The sequence below is a fragment of the Podarcis cretensis genome, assembly GCF_951804945.1.
Source record: "Podarcis cretensis genome assembly, chromosome: 2".
NCBI lineage: Eukaryota > Metazoa > Chordata > Lepidosauria > Squamata > Lacertidae > Podarcis > Podarcis cretensis.
The window spans coordinates 81512749-81534472 of record NC_137171.1 but is presented as its reverse complement, the minus strand read 5'-3'; the positions used below and the strand labels follow the sequence as shown (position 1 = coordinate 81534472).

Below are 21724 nucleotides of genomic sequence, written 5' to 3'. Positions count from 1 at the left end.
GATTTAGATTATGTTGGTGGAGTCATGTCATTGTCTTGTTGGGCTGTGTATGCAATAAAGGGGAGCCATACCGGGGTGAAAGTGTCTTCTTCTATTTGTCCCCTTGTCAGTTTCAGTTTATTGGTTAGTTTTTCTAGTAAGGCTGTTTCCCATACTATTTGATACCAATGGCCCATGCTTACTCCTGACAGGTCTCTCCAGTGTCTGGCTATAATGTTTCATGCTCTCTCATCCTGGCGGTCTGATTTGTTTCTGTCCGCATTTTTCAGGCTGATTTTATTTGTTCTTTTGAACTTGTTTGTTATGGTACATTTTATCAAAAGTTATATAAACGTCTTTATGATTCTGCCCATCTTCGAATTGCACTTCACTTCTTGTCAAATCCAAAAACTTAGCCTGTGATTTCTAATTTGCATCATTTCTCTGTTGTTGGCTTCTTATGCTCTTTATCTTTGGAGTGTCCCATTGCCAAAAAACAGGAATTACTGCAGGAGGGGCCAGGAGTCAGTACTGCACTGCCCACCCTCTCAACAGCAGCTTTCCTGTTGTTCCAATGATGCATGAACAGTTCAGCACTCCTTCTGGTGCTTTGCTGCAACCCTGACCTTGTTGCTGCCCAGCACTGCCCCCCCACCCCACCAGGGGCGAAACTAGGCTTTATTTTAATCGGGTCAAAGACAAAGTTTGACACCACCCATGCACATTTGCATACACACACACAAACACACACACACACACACACACACACACAGGCTGGGAGCCTCAATGGTGCCCCTCTGGAAGCTTCACCTGGAGCAAACCCCCCTGGCTAGCCCCCCCCCCCATAGCTACAGCACCCTCCCTCGTCATCCTAATAAGTATCAGCAGGAGGTTAGTGGTGTGGCATCACTCCACCACTGTGGCTGCTCTTGAGAAAAAGAGGAGGAAATGCATCATCAAAAAAGATGCCTATGCCAATTAATGCATTTTAATTACTGGATTTTAAATACAAATACTGTACTACTCACCATATGGGCAAACTTTCACCTGTGTGCCTGCTTGGTCTGCTGTTGATGTGTAGCTTCAAGGCCCATGCTCACCGCTTTTATAATTCATTGTCTTCAAACTGGACTTGGACTAGAAAAGACTGTCTTCTATAAAGTAGGGCACATGGCCACCCTGCCCATCTCCTGTTGTTGCAACATCTCTGTAAGGTTGGTTTTTCATGCGGTTGGGAGATCAATCAATTGGATGATCAGTCACCCAAAACCCGAGGAGCATTTCCGGATGGTAGGACTTAAGTTAGTGATACAGTCATTACTTCTAAAATGTTTAGAATGTCATCACTAAACACATGTTCTGTTGACACAACTGTGACTTGTAAATATATGCAACACAGTTTCAGCAATGTAACAAAGTGTGGGTATGTTGTTTTTAGTGAAATGTTGGGGGTTAAAAAACCTTAATGACAAGTAGCAGGTGTACAGCATTAAAACATTTGGAAAAAGGGCAGGCAGTCCAATCCTCATCCTTAGGTTTGGTTGCTGCATAATTCTCTCTGTTAGCCTTTCAAACTCGGTGCAATGAGACTAGATCTTTTGATCAGCATGAGATGAAGCATGGGCCTTTCTGCTTTGATATAAACATTACTAGTCAGAATAATGTAATTTAAAGTCCTACTGATTTCACTATATAGAATTAAACATTAGATTAACTAGATATTAACATTTTAAGAAAGAGAAGCATCCTGGGAAAATTTTTACTTCATCTTACGTTAGGAGGAAGGTGGACACTTTTAAAGTCTGGGCAAAATTGAAATATGCAACATTTGTTAGTTTAAGTATAAAATCTAAACTTTATTTTTACTATAAGAACATGACTGGAATATATTCAACAGCCTATAAAACAGTACAGTTTGTTGTCATTATGAATAAAGTATTAATTTAACTTTTATAAAATTATAGTTGGAAATATGCTAGTTTTCGAAACTCTTAAACTGCAGTAAATAGCTCTTATTGTCTTCATGCCTGTCAGTATTGAGACAAACAGTAATAAAATTTATGCTTTGGTATATCATTTAAACCCAACATCACTTTATATAGGTTAGGGCAGACTTTGATATGGTGTTGTATTTTAAAAACTTAATGGTCAAAGGGGATTATAAAACAGGATGTAAGTTGGGGGATATTACCTAACTGTATACTGAATATTGTAATAAGAGGAAAGGCATTGACATGTCACTCATGGCATGGTGCCTCTAAGTATCGATCGGTTGTAATGCAATTAATATATTTTCTTGTGTAGAGCTCTGATCATGATTGTATGTTATTTCTGCAAATTACAAGAGAGCATTGGGACGAAGAAAAAGTATATATGAAAGAAACCAGTGATGTAGTTCAAGCTGAATGTTGCTGGTGCTGTGTGGACTTGTTATAAATATAATCACTAGTGGTATTTAGAAGTATGCTTAATAGCTATCATGATTCAACTGCGTGATACACATTTAACTAAGGTTAGGTAATGACAGAATCAAAGCACATATTTATACAACAAGCATTAATTTATGTTATTTGGACAAACATAGCGTACAAATTGGCAATTGTACAAGAGCTTATGAGTAGCAAGCTGAGTAAGTATTTCCTTTCATTTTGGTGTTCACTGCAAGTCAGTAAATACTTAATAAAGGGCTTTCAGTCTGTTTAGAACCTTTATTTTCTTTCTCACCATTGACACATTAATAGAGAAACACATTCTCATGAAATGCTTAGGCAGTTTATATGCACAAAATGGAATAATTATTGCTCCCTCCTGCAAATTTTCCACGGATAAGCCAGTTTATCCCTGTTATTCTTTCTGACCAATGCCTTGAATTGTACTGCCAACATTAAGAGCACACAACCTGGCTTTAACTGGCAAAGTTGCTGCAGCTGACCCTAAACATTAATTTGCCATTTCAATGGAACCCCGGATTGGGTCTTATAGCAATAATAAGGCTTGAATGCTAACTGTAGTATATGGAGCTATTTGTGTACAATGATTGAAGAAACTGACTTGATTTTCAGTATCACATGCTCCGTCTCCAGGCCCTTTATATTTCTGGACAAAAGAAAAAGCTTCCCTTACAAGAAATGGCAAATTTAAATCACTCTGGTAAGATTTACCTTCTGGTTGACTTGTAGGTTTAATAGCCAAAGTCTGTGTAATGTGCAGATGCAAATTGGCTCCAAAGGTTGGCTTCAGCAAGTAGAAAACTGGGGTATTTGAGTGTATGTATATACATGTATGAGATTCTGAAACAGTGGAATAATTTAGGACGGATATAGTTGCAAGTATAGAAAGGTAACTTCACATCTTCACATTCCAGAATGCACTGCTACTCTTTTTGTTAAGCAGGTGAAAACTGGTATTTTTACAAGATTAGTTTTCTGTTAAAATTGTCTTCTATGACTATTTTAAGCCTGCTTTTTCAATCTAAGGCCTATTGGAGATAAACAGAGTTAATGCAAGCTGAGAATATTACTCAGAAGATGTGTACACATTAAGGAGTATATGTCTTGTTTATTTTTATAAACACTCCTCTTAGTTCAGATGATGAAAATCAATACTCCCATCCTGGTGCTAGCCATCAATTTTAGATCTAGTGGCTACAGTACTAAGTTAAAATATACATTTACTCCTATCTGTAATGAAGTATTGACTGGACTAAGGTTATCTGTGTTTATCAGAACTCTTATAAGAATTCTTTCAGAAAGGAATTACAGAATATTGTGAAACTATTTAGGATTAAACATGTCCCTTGTTAGTTTTGTTGTTGCCATGAAGTTAGAGCTGGATAATAATTCAACAGCTGTTACTAAAATGCCTTGTGAATGGCGCATTAGGCAGTTGTGGGATAAAGATTTAAGTTTCTAAATAAAATGGTAGTATATGTGGGAGGGTGAAATGTCAAAAATAGAATGCAGTTCTTTGTGCTTCTTTTTCTCATTTACAATGTGAACATGCCATAGTTGGCTGCTATTTACATGCAAAAAAGAAGTCTAAAGTTTAATATTTACACTAGTTTTATTGTGTCCTATCCCAACACAGAGTTTATGCAGACTAGGGTTTAGTAGAAGGCAGAGTCCATCTATATTGCTACAAGGTTGTGAAGGGAGTGAATGCATTTGTACTTCCACTTTTCTCATTTGCAACTGCCAGGATAGTGGTAGACTAGGATATGGGACCCAAGAGCAGCAGTGAAGGTGGCAGAAGGGCACTGAGCATAGAAGCGCCTCAGAAGAAGAAGAGGAGGAGGAGGAGGAGTTTGGACTTGATATCCAGCCTTTCACTCCCTTTATGGAGTCTCAAAGCGGCTAACAATCTCCTTTCTTTTCTTCCACCACAACAAACACTCTGTTAGGTGAGTGAGGCTAAGAGACTTCAAAGAAGTGTGATTAGCCCAAGGTCACCCAGCAGCTGCATGTGGAGGAGTGGGGGGAAGCGAACCTGGTTCACCAGATTACGAGTTCACCTCTCTTAACCACTACACCATTCTGGCTCCCTTGCAACAAAAACTTTTATTTAGCATTTATACCAACAGTCCAGCAGTTACTTAAACTTTTATTTACCTTACAATATTAAGACATTAAACAGCTACAGTGCAAACAAATGCTATTGGCAACTTGCAAACAAAGAGTTCCGTTGGTTTCCTATAGTTTCCTATAGTTCCATTCCAGCCTGAAACTAACAAGGGGTGTTTGTAGGAGTGAAAGAGAAAGAGAAAGATCAGATTCTGAAGCCAATAAATGACACGCAGCTTCAATGAGGTTTCCTGGGTTTCTGAGTTGGAAGGGATGGTTCTGAGATAGTGAATGAGGAACCTGTGTCAGGGTCAGGAAGACAGCAGAGAAAACTATATGGTGAAGACGCTAATCTGTATCTCCCCAGCCACATTGGATCCTTAGGCCAGAAGATCTCCCTATTGTCTTGCACAGTCCATGTTTATGCACCTACTTTGTGAAGGGGTGTTAATGGTAGTATGAGGGGCCAGGAATCTCAGACACCTACCTGTTTGTGACCAGTTGCGTCCTCACTCTGCCATTCTGTTATACTGCTTCAGGAGTTAATTTTGCCAGTTAGAAGACATTTCAGTAAGTAAACAGTTTATAAATCAATTAATAATAAGAATAATAAAAAGTCTTACACAGGTGCAGTCCATGTATGTAGGAGGAGCCCAAGTAACAAAGGAAAGCCTCCTTTTCAGTTAATCCACGGTGCCTTTGCTATAATTATTTCACAGTTAGCTGGTTACATACCAGCGTAGGGCCTCCAAACCCGGGAGAGGCCTTTTCATGCATGCCACATCTTTGATTACAATTATACAAAGGCAGTGTGTTTCAGTGTCATTGGGGCCAGCAACTAAAACACTGATTGAAACCATTTTTGGTCTCAGGACACACTTGAAGCCTTTATGGCCTGCCATGGAGTAGCAAATAGCAAATAGCTCTAATTACAACCTGGCATTGCAATCCTCCAGTGACCCATGTTTGAATCTGTGCCTATACTTTGCAAAATACAGAGAATACATAGAAACAGCTTTTTCTTTTTTTGCCTGAGCAAAAGAAAAGTGTGTTTTGGAGTGGAGGATAGCTGCCCAGAATGAAGCAACTGCTTAATAGATCATTGAAGCTACAATTGGCGCATTTTCCCCGAGCTAATATGAGAAACCTAAATCCTTTGTGACTATCTCTTTCTCAAATTCTTTACTGGACACTGAAATGAATGAGTTTTGAGCTTGTCGCCTTTGTACCAAAACACATTCTTTACCTGATTCTCTTATTGACACACTCATGTATACAAAGGTCCAGCATCCTACTATAACTCATATACAGTAATCTGACCCTTAAGCCTTATCTACCCTCATTTTCTTCGTTTCCTCATTGCAGAATCATAGTTGCCTCAAACAGGTGGAAACACGTCACCACAGTTTGCCTTATCCTGTGCATGGTGACACATGCATGTGTGCAGCAAGCTAAAAGGAGAGGAATAGAAGTTTGTCATTACTGCTGTAATGTTTCTGTATACCCAAGGTTGTTGTGGGAAAGGATGTAGTCTGAATAGAACTGCTGTTGAACTTTGCTTTTAAGTTCTGGCTCAGAACAGTTCATTCTACTTCATGTTCTTTGCTGAAGGACAGTTCTCCCTGTGGGATTATAAAACAATGGTATGACCCAGTCAAACCATCAGACCATCTAGCTTATTATTGTCTACTCCAGTTAACAGCTGCTTTGTAAGACCTGAAGCTGAAGCTATGCTAGACTTGCAAGAGAATAAAGCTGAAATTTCTCTCAGAAGATTGATAAAGAATGTATAATTATTTTGGTAATTATTGTATGTATATTAGTTGCCAACGTGTTGCATGAGTTGTACTACTTCTTTTAAAAATCTGGATACCCTAGTTTAAAGTTTTATGTTTTTTGTAGGATTGAGGTCACCAGCCTTCTTCCTTGGTCGAGGTGGTTCCCCTTTAGTTTAATGGTTTCCCCATTAAAAGCCCACAAGAGTCCTAGTCTTCATTTGGGCAAGACTAGATGTCTGTCATGCACCCAATTATTTGGCTAGCACCAGATGATCAGTCAAAGCACAATGTTGCCCTTCAGCCTTGGAAGTGGCCAAACACCAATCCATCTGAGTCCAAATGCCAGCACATTTCTTTGGGAGATGCAAGACACCCACTTCCACTCCATACTATTACAATAGAAACTACCAATGTCAACACAACCTCTATTAAGTGCTCTTAAATTCCATCACCAAATACTTCGAAGTTTACAGTAAGATAAAGCAAACATATAATCTGAACTGGGTTAGCTAATAAGTGGAATGCGTAGTAAATAAAAGGCCCGTTGAAAGTTTGATTTGTGGTGTTGTACAGAAAACATATACTATGAAATGAACATACACAATTTACCTTTTATTTTGAGCACATTTTAAACTGCTCACATTTCTCGTGATGGGATAGAGCTGCCAAATTCCCGATGTGGGACGATTTAAATTATTGGTATCATGCAGTAAGTTTTATGAGACTTTACATACATGTGTTTATGTCACAACTTGCAATACTTTCGTGTCCAGTAGGCTTTTGTTCAATGAATATCTCTTAAAAACTCATCACCACTTAGCTATATGAGGCTCCTAAGTACTTAGCTCCTATTGCCAAAACTGATTTTGCTAATGTTAAATATTGATGTCATTATTATTATTATTATTATTATTATTATTATTATTATCATCATCATCTAAATTTTTAAATATATAATATTGCCTATTAAATTATTTTTCCCTCCTGATACAGTGCAGGCAACCAAACCATCATCTTAATATAGTTAATAGGCCTTTAAAAACTCTATAGGGAACATAAGGTTATTGTGAAGCTTTTTATTTTGGATCCTGACCAAATGGAGATAATGGTTAATCCTTTTATCTTTTTTTTTCCTGCTGTGGCCAGTGCATAAAAGTAATGATCAACGCCAAACATTAGTATCCTGTAAAATCTAATATAAAATATTCTAAATTAAAACACTGACTCCATAAGTCAAGGTTAATGACTTGTATTAAAAGAAAATACAGCTTTTGTGGGAGGATAGCAAGATATGAAATCACAGTATGCAAGCAGCAATCACAATACTGAACCTGTCAAATAAAGGATTAAAACCTGTCACTTCTTAATGCAGTGTTTTCCTAATCCCTACTGGTAACCTTGCAGAGCAACAGCAAAATATTGTCTTTAGCAGCCAAGTGACTGAAAAACAAAACCTGTTTCCATATGTTGTCTTCCAATTGACTTTCATTACTGCCAAATGCTTTGGCTGAGTCAAAGTTTCACCTTCATGCAGGGACAAATTCTTGTAGACTGTTCAAACCTTAAGACTTCTGAAACTCCTAAGTAGATTGCCTCGATGACTTTAGTCCTGAACCATAATTCAAGGTGCACCCTAAGCTAAGGTTACCAGACGTCCCCGTTTCCCGGGGACAGTCCCCAGATTTACAAACCAGTCCCTTGACAAAATCCTATCATTCCTACTGAAGTTGAAAAGTGTCCCCGGATTCATTGAAAAAAAATCTGGTAACCTTACACTAAGCCATTTTCAAAATGAGATCTCCAACTCTTGCAAGGCTTTCCATAGCTGAGCCCTGGACTTTGTTTAAATCATGTAATAATAAATAAAGAACTCTGTGCTTCACATAAGCTGTTGGCCCTCCACCAACAGTCAACCACAAACACCTAGAACTGGTTATGTATTTTTTCAACATGGCTTCTAGGCAGTTTTGAGCCTCAGAACCTTTTTTTCTTTTTTAGAAATTAAACATAGGAGCATGCATAAAATGAAATTAACTGTGTTTCTCTGACTTAAATCTACTACCGTACATCTATTATTTAAAAGGTATAATCTGCGAAAAAGGGAAATAGTTTTTAAAAAAATCTAGCCATGCACTATCATTTAGCCTTGATTCACGGGCACTTCTCTGGATTTCCATAGTTGTCCAGAATATACAAGTCTTCCCAGTAAGCATCCATAAATGCCAGTTACCCTACCAATAACTTTGATAGTTATTTAATTCTGAATGTTGCATGACCTTCATACTCAAGTCTCAGACCTTATTTCCTGATTTTAAAATCCTCTGGCAAACATTTGCCTCACCCTCTTGCTTTTTGGTTTTACTAACACTTTTTTGCCTTGTGTTTTATATGATTTCTGAGCCTGACTACCCACTTCCTCGTGAATTTGATCCTAAACTGTTGTGTTTAACCACAACGTGTGTCTATATAACTTGCTTCCTGGGTCTGGTTTTGCATAACTCTGATTCTTCTTTGGATTTCTTCCTTGCTAGTTTACTGTTCTTCTTAGAATAGTAGCATCTGATCCTGCTTGCTTTTCTTTCTGAAATGTGATAAGATGTGATATCTGTAGGAACGGAAGCCCTCTCTTGCAGAGAGCAGTGATTAAGTGGGTATATAAGATGCGAGACAATCTTAGGTATCCTGGTCCCAAGCCATTTGTACACTGGTATCAGCACCTTGAACTTTGCCTGGTAGCCAGCTGGCAGCCAGTCAAGCCTTTCAGTATAATAGCAGTATTCTGCCTCGGTGAGCATTGCTTTTTGTAGTAGCTGCAACTTCTGGGCTAACTTCCGGGGTGGCCTCACAAGGAGCACATTTCAGCATTGCAGTCTGGAAGTCAACAGTGCATGGATGACAGCAGCCAGGGTATCCCAGCTACATCTGTGCTAAGCCAGGGAGGTTATCCAAACCTCTAATTACAGAGATTGGTCCATTAGAACCCTCAGAATAAGCTGCAGTTTCTTTTAGGATCAATTATGGATCAAATAGTTGAGCTACCCAGGTGTGCAATATTCCTCTTCTTTATTTTAATAAAGCAGGAATGCTGGTTAAACAGCATATTGATTATTTGTTTCAATTAAAGATTAGCATAACAGATCGTGCTATTTTTTGGATTTTGGATTTAGAGACTTCATGTGTACTTCAGTACAAAACGTAGGGGAAACTTGGGTTTCTTTGCATGCTGGTGCCCTGCCCTGTCCCTGTCTGGAGGACCTAGAGCTAAACCCCTAGAGCTAAGAGGTGTGGGAGGGAGGGCATCAACATGTTTGCTGCTGTACCTCTAGCAGCTTGGGGTTCACACAGCCTCGGTTTCTGTGCCCTTTGACATGCAGGATGCCATTCATGCTATAAAGCAAGAATCAACCGTAACATATATCAAAGGAATTGTAGGCTGGGTCCTTCGCTTGCCCTGTTAATGAGTATGGTTAACAGTGCCTGTACTTTACGCCCTATCTTCCTCTGGCTCAGCTCCATCAAAGCCAGCAGTGTTGCCATCTCTTCTCGGTGTGTACGCTTTTCTGAGCTGATCTAAATGCTCAGGAAACAATATATGGCAGCTTCCCCTGGAGACTGTACCAGTTCAAAATGGAACTGTAGGAATTGCTCCCAGGTAAAGCAGCAACAACAGCAACATAATCCCATTGCCTGTGGGAAATTGATATATTGTTTTGTGAAGTGATAGCTTTGTTGATGATGCATGTAACAATACACGTGCACATTCACACATGAAATCACAGCCTAAAATGACCACATGGTTTCAGAAATGTGTAATGTATTCAAAATATGAAAAACAGTGAATCAAGTATCGGGGTGGGGGTGGGGGTGGGAGAAGAGCACGTTGGACACTTTGTGTACAGATTTCAGCCTTATAAGTCCTTCCTGATTTTTCCTCTAAATGCTTTTGATTTCAAAAACATATGTTTGGTAAGATGCCAGTTCAAAATGAAACACTGCAGTATGCTTGCCTGTCAAGATAGGACAAACTTAGACCACCGAACCTTGACGGCGTTTCTTTAACCAAAAATGGGCTTCTGTGCCTCTTGTGTAATCGGAGAATGAGTATGGTTGTCTTTAGCAAATGCATAAATCATTCCCACACTATATTTCTCTGGAGGATAATTTGCTGTCAGCGTCAGCTTTAATTGTCTCTTTATCCATGAAGGCAGATGGGAGAGTTAAGCCAAATAAGGGTGTACTGCTATTTGGCTTACTAACTACCAACAATCACATAAGATAGGTGGGGAACATTATGTGGCACTAAAATGTTAAAGTTTAGGTTTCATGTCTCTGTTTCAAGTGCTGGTAGGTACTCATTCTGGCTTTTAGAGAATCATCAGTCACTTGTGCAGGATTCTTTTCCACATCTTGTAAAACCCATGCAAGACCGGTAGAAAGTGCATTATATAAACCTCTATAGCATGGTTCATCAACAGTATGCCTGCTTCAGCTGCTTGTTTTGGGATGTGTCCTGGAACATGCTTTCAGACAGCTGATGCGCTATGCACCTCATCTTGGATTCTAATTAGGGATCCAGTACTTGGTTTTGCCAACACGAGCCACTAACTCAGGGCTCAAATAGCAGTGCAATCCTTTACATGCCTTCTTTAAAATAAGCCGCATTGATTTCAATGGGACTAATTCCCCAGCAAATTGTGTATAAGACTGCACCCTAACCGTGATGTGAGAAATCTGTGATCTGGATTTCATGTGGGACTTTGCCAAACAGAAATGCTAAATTGGGAAAGCACGACTAGCCTAAAGCTTTCAGCTCCTTAAGTTTGCCCAGAGCCCATTAGCAATGTAGGGAGGAAAAAGCACACAAGTACAATAGCAGCTTCTAGGAAGGAACTATTTCAATCAGGGAAATAGCACAAGAGGAAAAGGTTAATAAACTCTGCCCCAGCACTGCTTCCCTGGTCAAAATAACAGCCTGATGTAGAATTGTGAATGAATACAATTGATGATCAAAGAAACTACCTTAGTAGAAGTATATTTGTTCTGAATAAGGTATCCCCCCACTCCAAAGCAATTTCCAAATGTAATTCCTAGTGTATGTAACACTATAAATTTGTTTGGTAGTTTGGATTATATAATATTGATGAAATGACCTCTGGTCAAGGCCAGCTCTAACACAAGGAAGCTAAGGTAGTTTGTTAATTTATTGTTGTCAGTTTATCTAATATGAAGAACCTCCTTTTATTCATGCACTTTGACAAGAGAATAAGAATAGCTGTTTCCTGGTATACCATCAATCAGTGAATTTCTTCTAGGCAGTACACAAACCACAGTCAACACTTGGAACAGGTGTCAACACTTGGAACAGGTAGTGGGGCTATATTATGCATGACTGTGTATGACACAAGGTGAAGGGCAGGTTCTGTGGCATCTGAAATAGACATATTCCTGCTTGAGTAAAATGAGTAAAACATCCCTCCCAGTTGTCCTGCCCTCGCTCATCAAGGGTATATATCCATTTGTTTATCCTCCTTGCATTAGTACACTTTGACATGAAAACAAGAAACCAGTGAATTTCTTCTAGGCAGTATACAAACCACAGTTATGCTTGGAACAGGCAGTGGGAATATAATATGTGTGGCAGGGAATAGAACAAGCTGAAGAGCATGTTCTGTGGGATCTGAAATACACATATCCCCACTTGAGTAAAAAGTTTCTCCCAGATGACCTGCCTTTCCTCTTTCATCGAGGGCATATCCGTTTGTTTTTACTGTGAGTGCAGTATTAATGCACCACCTTAGACTCAAGTTTCTGAAGGGGGAAAGCAAAACAGGACTCCCCCCCCCCAACTTCTTACCAGAATGGTGGGAGCACATTGGGTGGTGATGGCTCCAGAGCGTATCATCCTCCCTGAAATCTGGCAGCACCCACGGCTGCAGCTGCTGAAGGATTTATAAATGGATTTATCTTGATCTTTGTCCATCTGTTCTATCTTAATCAGCTGGTTAGAGTAATTAATGGGCAAATTATTTCTCTAATAATATTCTAGATGAAATACTGTGTATTCAAATGGATGACAGAACTGCACGAAAGTTCAGTTAAATTGACTTGAGCAGGCTATTTTTAACCACAACTTATTTCTGTCACAAATGGATTAGAAACGTGAATCTGTTTAGTCTGAACTAAAGGGGAATAAATCAATATATTGGGTGGGTGTGTAGCCGTTTCTATGTTCAGGTCACCTTCAGTAAGGACCCAGTTCTGTATAGTCTATTTTGTTACAGTTACAGACATATCCCACCCTCATAAACTACAGCTGCCTCTCAATCGCACATTTTCCATTTCTCTCTGCATCTCAATATCCCCAGGCCATTCCCTTGTTCCCAAACCATATTTTTGCTTAGCATCCTATTGAGCATTTCCCTGGAAATATTCCCAATGTTTCATAAAAGCTTATGTTTTACCACACACAGCTTTTGTGCAGAGCTTTCCATTCCCTGCTCCTTCCCTCAGTAGGTGAGTCACTGAATAAATCGCCCAGTATCCTTAAGGAGGTTAGCTGTAGCTTGGGGTCCATCCCCCCCCCAGCACAAAATTTACTGGGGTATGCATTTAAAATTAAAGCCTCTTAATATCATTTCACTATCTATAAGTATTTGCTTTATGTGGTGTGCATGGTTTGTGAAAACATAAAGGTTATCATTTGTGGTGATGTTGGCTTATTCTTTGTGGTTGTTTTGGCTTGCTCTGGGTGAAGCACTCAGCTGAAAACCACAACTAGGTGGAGTTCCTTTGTGTCACATAGAAGCTGAACTTTTAAGCCTCTTACAGAGGACTTTGGCTTGCTTTCAGTGTCATGTTCACCCTTGGGGTGTTTATACAATCTGAATATGAACTTCGACAAGGGCATTAGGCCAGAAGTGATCTATAAATACTCTTTGTATGACTGGGACATCATAGTCTGAAACAGCATTTTATTTATACACCCCCCCCCCCGCACTTCTCAAATGGGCTTTTGTGGTTCTCAGAATGTTCCTATCCTTTATGAGCTGACATTGTGTTTATCATTTGTAAATTCACAGTTAAATACCCTAGCTGTATTATAGAATCACACACACAAGATCAAGGTGCATTCTAAATCTACTGGCCTTGATGTATTATTCATTATTTTATGATTATAACTTTGAAATAGCATTATAACTTACTGGGCATTTCAGTATATCCTGCCACAATTGTTTTGCCAGTCATACACTGACTTTTCAGATAAATCGGTGGTAAAAGGTATGGTTTTAAGTATATTGAATGCCTTTCTTATTGTTCATCATCAGAGTGTTGCTTACTTCCACCATATCTTTCCTTTTCATGCATGGAATTGCTCCAGCTTCTTCTTTTTTTAAAGTGGGGAAGTGACTTAATCAACTTGGCTTAAATTGGGAAGAGAGAAGGGCAGGAGGGTTTTGCCATCCTTTCTGGCTTGCATGGGATTTCATTCCATTGTCAGAATCTTTTGTTATGTAGAAAAGAAGCTGTGAGGGTGCCTTGTTACTGATGGTGGATCACTGTGGTTGATGACATCCTGTCAGGAGTAATGGTGCTGCGAGCGCCAACTGCATCAATCTAGCCTTGACTCATTACAACAGATATGCCCCCCAAGATGCAAACAGCTGCCCTGATTGAATAGATTGCTACTGTTGCTCCAGGCAACCCTGGATCAAATCACTCTTCTAATTCTGCTTGATGAAAGCTACAGAAAACCAAGCATTGCACAGCAACAGCAGCACCACATTTTGGACCATCACTTAGGGAGAGTGGAAGCACTGTGTTACTGTGTTGCCTTTGAGAAATGTTTCAAAGAAACCTTTAGATTATGTACTGATAGCACACTTTGATCAATGTGAAGAATCTTTAGGTCAAGGATAGAGGAATGTAGCCCTCCAGATGTTATTGGACTACAACTCACATGATCCCTGAACACGCTGGCTAGGGCTGATAGGAGTTGGAGTCCAGTAACACCTGGAGGGTCACAGATTTTCTACCCCTGTGTTGGTTAATAAATACTTTGCACTTACAGGTGATAGAAGGTGCTCTGAAATCGGCACCCCAGTCTTAAATGTAAGGCAATGAAAATTCACCATGTAGATATTTTTGTATCTTGGCATTCTAAAGAAAGTAAAATATATTGGTGCTAAGATAATAAGGGCTATCTTTTTAGTGTTTCTTATTCATCTGTCAAATTACTTTAAATATCTTTTGAACAACCATATCTCTTAAAAGGATTTTTTTAAATTGAAGGTGGCATACTGAGGTATTGCTGCACTGAATGAATAGATTATGTGGGTAGGTGGTAATTGTGCTTGTAATATAGTGAGCTATACTTCTTTGAGTTAAATGGCCCACCCATGTAGGTTCTGCTAAATACTTTTCAAACAAAAGTCCATCTTTATTCTGCCCAGTACTTATTAATTGGGTAAAGGGCTATTTTGAGGTATCTTTCTAGGGTTTTTTTTGTTGTTTTTTTTTTAAGATAAAGCTCCTCTTTAATCCAGGATTTTGGTGTAAGATCATTTCTGTAATGAGAATTGAGCTTCTAGGTCAAACAGCCTTCACACTTGATTCAAACTTGACTGAAACCTATTTAACAGCGCCCATATTTAATGGATAAAGGAACCATTAGTAAACACTAGAAGACTGTAGCCAAATAATTGATAGGTTAGAACAAATTACCTTAAATTCTGCCTTCACCAAGTCACGACTGTACTACTTTTTGGGCTGCTGTTTCCCCCTTAGAGTTGATCAGGGGTCAGCAAACTTTTTCAGCAGGGGGCTGGTGCACTGTCCCTCAGACCTTGTGGGAGGCCGGACTATATATTTTTTTTTTTTGGGGGGGGGGGAACCGATTCCTATGTCCCACAAATAACCCAGAGATGCATTTTAAATAAAAGGACACATTCTACTCATGTAAAAACACGCTGATTTCCAGACTGTCCATGGGCCGAATTTAGAAGGTAATTGGGCCGGATCCAGCTCTTGGGCCTTAGTTTGCCTACCCATGGGGATGATGGTCATATGCTGCAATATTGGGGAAAACCACAGTTGTTAATGCCTGAACACGGTCATAGAGAAAAATGGCCTGGAATGAGAGTTCTTTGAAGCTAGAATCATAAAGCGAGTATCACTTCTGCTAATCATACATTATTATGTTGGTTAGAAACTGTAATATGTTAAGATAATCAGATGCTTGCTTCATTATACCCCTTTGCCTTTGAATTTAATTAAATGAAGGCATGCTATTCCAGTTACGGCAAAATTAGGATAAAAATCCTTTTGATAAAGCTTTTGATTCATATTATTCAGGTCTCTGCTCTTATGTTAAACCAGAAAGATTAGTAATCATGGTTGAACTTTATAGATATATTTGCAGTAGCTCCTATTTAACTGATAGTGAAGATAATGGCTTAGGTTCAAAGATCTTACTGTGTAGGTGCCTCACCTTCACATGTGCTGCTGTTGATTTTTCTTCCCACCTGTGTCTTTTTTAAAAATCCAACTCCAGAGGGTCAAGCAGGTGCTCCAGAGCAGCTTTTCTAGAGGCATGGGTAAAATCCTGTGAGCAGAAATGTGTGTTGTTGGTTTTTTTTTGCTAGCACAGTAGGATCCTTACAGCCAAGCCAGTTTTCTTAAGCCAGCTACTAATAAGCAATTTCTTCTGAAACACAGGACCGAAAGCTGACGAAAGTGGAACGGCAGAGATTTAAAGAGGAAGCAGAGATGTTGAAAGGTCTTCAGCATCCGAACATTGTTAGGTTTTATGACTTTTGGGAATCGTGTTTAAAAGGAAAGAGATGTATTGTACTGGTTACAGAACTGATGACATCTGGAACCCTGAAAACGTAAGCACTGGACAAATCGAGCAATGCATAGTTTACCAAATGAGGTATTTGGGCAAATCACTCGCTTCATTTGAAAATATTCCATTATCATGAAGGTATCTTTCCTTCTAATAGCTTATCTGTCTTTGATCTTAACTGAGCTGAAGGCAGAGTTTCACTGCCTTTCCGTCCTAGTCTGTTTTGTTATGTAACCAGTAGCTGTTCTGCCCTTATTTCCTCTTCCCCTCTGTTTTACACATGAAAGATGAATGTAGAGATTCAGAGCGTCAACACAATTTATTATTAAGCCACAATAAACCAATCCTCTGCTGATGAGAGAGGAGGAAAAGAAGCATTTGGCTCATTGAAACCAAACTGTTAATTTTGTTTTGTTAATCTGAATCATGCTAATTAATGGTTTATGGTGCTGATGATCATGTTCAGCTTGATGATGGCATCAGAACAATAAATGTTCCGCTGCTCGTGAGAATACGCTGTATATTCCTCCCCTACCCCCTGGTATATGAACATATGAACACATCACTCAACATTTCAAGGCCACAGCACTACTTCTTAATTACTTAGATTTGAGTTGATAGGTGTCAGTAAATTTATAGCAGGGACTTCTGCCACATATTAGCACCAAATCTGTAGTTTTGCAAGCACTTTCCAGCAAAGCTACTCCCCCTTCCCTGAGCCAAATTATACATGATCCCTCATATCATTTGAATGTATGGTCTTTAATGTTTTAGGCTCTGAGTGGGCTGAGTTAATATTGATCATCCATGGTAAGACCTTCATCTAGTATCTAAAATAGACACAGATATTACCTTTTACCAAATGCAGTTATCTAAAATACATATTAATGTAACATCACTGTTGTGCGGTCTTAAATTCTCAATGTAGCATTGATTTTTGTTCTGTCTGATATGTTTTTATTCCAGTTATTTGAAGAGATTTAAAGTGATGAAACCAAAAGTCCTTCGTAGCTGGTGCCGGCAAATCCTGAAGGGTCTCCATTTTCTGCACACTAGAACTCCACCAATCATTCACAGAGACTTAAAATGTGACAATATTTTTATAACTGGACCAACTGGATCTGTGAAGATAGGAGATTTAGGTCTGGCAACTCTCAAAAGAGCTTCATTTGCCAAAAGTGTAATAGGTAAGACATTTTTCCTTAGCAATTGTCTCCTCCAGTCTTATAAGCAAGGTATTATTGGTTTCTGCTTCCTTCACTGTGCAGCGAAAGTGCTTGTCACGAGACAGGTGTTTACATTCCACAGTCAATTGCTGTTGGAGTTTCTCACGGGAAAGGAGACTGGATGTGACGTACACTGGTTTCCTGTTTTTCACTGTTCACACTCTGTTCTCTCCGTGCTTTAAAAGAGAGAGGATGCTTTCTCTGCTCCGGCAGAGGCAAGATGTTTTTCTGTAATCTACCAGCTTTGAAGTGTAAATAAAGTAATATAGAGTATGTGGCACGTACTCCTCATCATTCCGCTGTGCTTGGGACACTGCAAATTCAACAGGTATTTCCATCTACAAATCTGTAAATTATTATAACATGGATAAGTGATAACAGACCCTCAAAAAACAAACAAATCAATTTTTATAATTTTTGTGGAAACTACGTTGAAGTGCCTTACAACTGCTATAAAATTATCTTCCTATGGCAGCTTCTGGAATGGTAGGTTTTCCTAACTCATAATTTTTCATCCTGTTGGATTTCCTAAATATATATATATATATATATATATATATATATATATTTGTTATAGAAGAAGCTCAGACTTTGTGTGGGCTTCACTTAGCCATAGTCTTGTTAAAATTATGGTTTTGTTTTTTTACCATAAGTCGTCAGCTGCACAGAGTGAGACTTACTAACAGCCAAGTGAGTAAAGGATTTTAGTCTTAATGTAATCATAACCAAATCAAAGTGCATCTTCTGTGCAATTTAGCTGCAATGATGGGACGATCGTGCCTTTTCTCAGCCTAGCATTTGTAGTAAGATTTTGGTTCTTTGAGCTCTTCAAAGAGCTAACTAATGTCCCCCTAATAGTTTGATTCAGTATATGGTATCATCACATTACTTTGTCTTTTTTACTGGAGCCAGCATACCAGTAATAATTATACTTGGGGGGAGGGGGCTGATTCAACTGACTCAGGAACTCAGTGCCAGGGGAAGCTTGGCTAGCTTCATCTCTGATGACTGTATATTGGCAGGATTAAAAATATTTTTTTATTTTTTTTTAAAAGGGACTTTAAAAAAAAAGCGCTCAAGATCTGTAATTTATTGTAATCTATTTTAACTGGCTATTTTATTATATACAGTGGTACCTCTAGTTACGAACTTAATTTGTTCCAGAGGTCCGTTCTTAACCTGAAACTGTTCTTAACTAGAGGTGTGCTTTCGCTAATGGGGCCTCTTGCTGCCTCTGCACCGCCGGCACACGATTCCCATTCTCATCCTGGGGCAAAGTTCTCAACTCGAGGTAACTCTTCCAGGTTAGCGGAGTTTGTAACCTGAAGCGTTTTTAACCTGAGGCGTTTGTAACTTGAGGTACCACTGTAATGACATAGATAAAACAGTTGGTATATTAAAAAAGGATAGAAGAATTGCATATATATATATGTATATATATAATCTTCAAATATTATCTATTTGAAATATGTACACACACACACAAACACACACAAATTTCAAATAGTCTTTTTATTATAAGAAAAACAAACATAGTTTAAGACACTAGCACATACATAAACAATTCCATGACAGATACCAATTGGGACAAAGATTTTAGGAGGCTTGTTGAAAGAGGAATGCCTTTCACAGGTGCTGAATTGACAATTGAGAACGCACCCGTCCGATATGCATTGGGAAGGAATTGTAAAGGACAAGTAACACCACACTGAAGGCCTGATCCTGACATCATGTGTAACGAACCTCCTGATATGATGGCATCTGCAGGAGGCTCTCTTCTGTGGAAAGCAGGGATCTGTTGGCTATGCAGCAGGGTGAGGGAATCTTTTAGATTTCCTGGTCCCAAGCTGTATAAAGTTGTGTATACCAAAACCAGCACCTTGATCCTAGCCGTGGCAAACTGGCAGCTAAGTTTTTATGGTTTTTTACTTTGCATTTCATTTCGTGAGGTTGCTGGAAGGTGAAACTAATGGTATTTGCTGCTGTTCCCAAAACCCATTTAATAGAAGGCAAAGTGGTGAGATTTGGAAACGAGCAACTTGCCCAAGAAACTGAGTACAGTCCACAACAACATATATAGCAAAGTCATAAACTTCATTGATCAGCATCTGGGATTGAGCTGATCCTGAAAGAGGAAGACACATACATGCAGTTGTCAGTCAGGGCTGTTCTACATCAGGACAGGCAGCAGGGTAACAGGTATAGTGTCCCTTATGCATCCAGCTTCATGCTAAGAATGCCTTCACCAGGTGCATAGCAGCCAGCCACAGGGCATGCAACATGGAGATCTGTGGGATTGTTCTGCTCCACGACTACTCCTCTGAGGAGTCTAAGGAATCCCCAGGTTCCAGGTCTGGGCAGGGCTGAAATCTGATAGGACATTGCAGTGGAGCTCTGTTTGTGTGAGGTAGCAGACTGTTCTCCTGAGGGCACTATTTATCCTTGGAATGGCACATCTCCCCAGAACATGCAAGCAGGGTCTGTAGGGATTCACATAGAGTTTCTCTCTCTCTCTCGTCTCTTTCTCTGCCTGGACAGCCTCTCTTCAAAGCCACCCCTTCTCTGTCTCTGTGGGCTGGGTTGGGTCGATGTCAGAGCACAGAAGGAAATCTGCAGTTTTACAGTACTTCCTGGCTCTGTGATTATAAGTGCCAGTGCCAGTCGTGAGCATCTTGGCAACAAGAACAACGAGGCAGCTGATGATGCTGGATCTTGTCGCAGCTTTCTCCCCTTGTCATAGGGCAAGTAAGGTATTGAGAGCACTCTGCCAGCATGAGGCAAATTGGCAGAGAAATGCTCCGGCCTCACCACCAAAACTCTGAACAAGCAGTCCAATATGTAAAGAGAAGGTGCTGAGGAGCTTTAATCTGGGGAGCCCAGTTTTGGCAGCAAGCAATGAACGGTGTCAGGACCTGGAGAGGTTTCCTAAGGATATGCTGCTATGCACACTTATCTGGAAGTTAGTCCCATTGAGCTCAATATTTGAGTAGACAAACACAGTGTCCCACTATTAATTTATGGAATAATGCTGCATGTTTTATTCTCCGTAGCATTCCTTGGATAAAGTCTTCTTTATTTAAACCAATTTCACATTACTAAAATCATAACATTTCTCTCCTCTTTCCTAGGGATGTACAGAAAAAGAATTGATGCATAAAGATATTTGAAAACACATTTTATGGGCATGCACACATGTTCTTCTGTTGTTCTGCACAGCTGCTTTCGTTTACTGCATCATTAACCAAACGTTCTACTCACCCAGATCTTTTTATGTACTAGTTATACTATACATCATGTTTTACAATATGCCTAATTGCTTTGTGTTACAATGTTCTGGACATTTCCTTATGGGTATCCCACTATTGTTGGTGAGCTGCATGCCTCCAAGGAAGAAGAGATTGTTCTGTTTGTTACCTGTTTGACAAGACTGTTCTGATATAACATATCTTAATTACCAAGCTCCTGTTAACTCTCTGAGTGGATTTTGTTCTATACTGATGTGATTTCTGTTCTACTCCTCCTCCTCCTCCTCCTCCTCCTATTTTTATTATTATTATTATTATTATTATTACCTAAATGAAAATTACGCAAGGCTTGTAAATCACCTATTTATAAAAGTTGTGATCTCCAAGTTTTGAAACAGTAATTAAGCTATTTATTCAGGCTTTCACATGGGCTCAGAATCTTTCAGTAGAATATAGCTTCTATAGTAGTCCTTGGTTTCACATTAGATGGATGTAGGAAGTGCTCCTTCGTAGTGTCAGAACACAGTGGCATAACTATTATATAAAGTATAGTGTTAAATAATGTAGCATGGTTGCTATCACACAGCCGATGTGATGCATTAGCTAGTGTATTCATTGATCAATTGGTTGAATCTGTTGGCTGCCCTTTATCAGCAGTGATACCTGGCATACAATAACTGCACAACGAATACCAAAGCCATATACACAACACTATCATGATAAAACTGAACATTAAAGTCATTCAAACACATTGACATCCCAAACAGCAAACTCTCAATAGCTCTGGGTTTGATGAATTCACTTATTTCTAAATGCACAAAGAGACAAGTGTTCTAAGTCAAAGTCAAATGCTTTTTCTTTATGTTCAGGTACTCCAGAATTTATGGCTCCAGAGATGTATGAAGAACACTATGATGAATCCGTGGATGTATATGCTTTTGGAATGTGTATGTTGGAAATGGCTACCTCAGAATATCCATATTCAGAATGCCAGAATGCTGCTCAAATTTACAGGAAAGTAACCTGTGTAAGTGACTTCATAATATGGGCATTTCCTCTCTTAACTTGTGGTGTATTTTTTTTATTGTTAAGC

General features: G+C 39.2%; 1 protein-coding gene across 3 annotated transcripts in view; it reads left to right on the top strand.

The window, feature by feature from the left end:
• WNK2 (WNK lysine deficient protein kinase 2) overlaps positions 1 to 21724 on the top strand; it is a 111936-nt gene that overhangs the window by 12307 nt on the left and 77905 nt on the right. For all 3 annotated transcript variants that reach the window (XM_079964929.1, XM_079964928.1, XM_079964930.1), the window contains exons 3-5: positions 16031 to 16203; positions 17127 to 17347; positions 21501 to 21658. In XM_079964929.1, the coding sequence (XP_079821055.1) occupies positions 16031 to 16203; positions 17127 to 17347; positions 21501 to 21658 (552 nt within the window). The remainder of the gene's footprint in view (positions 1 to 16030; positions 16204 to 17126; positions 17348 to 21500; positions 21659 to 21724) is intronic.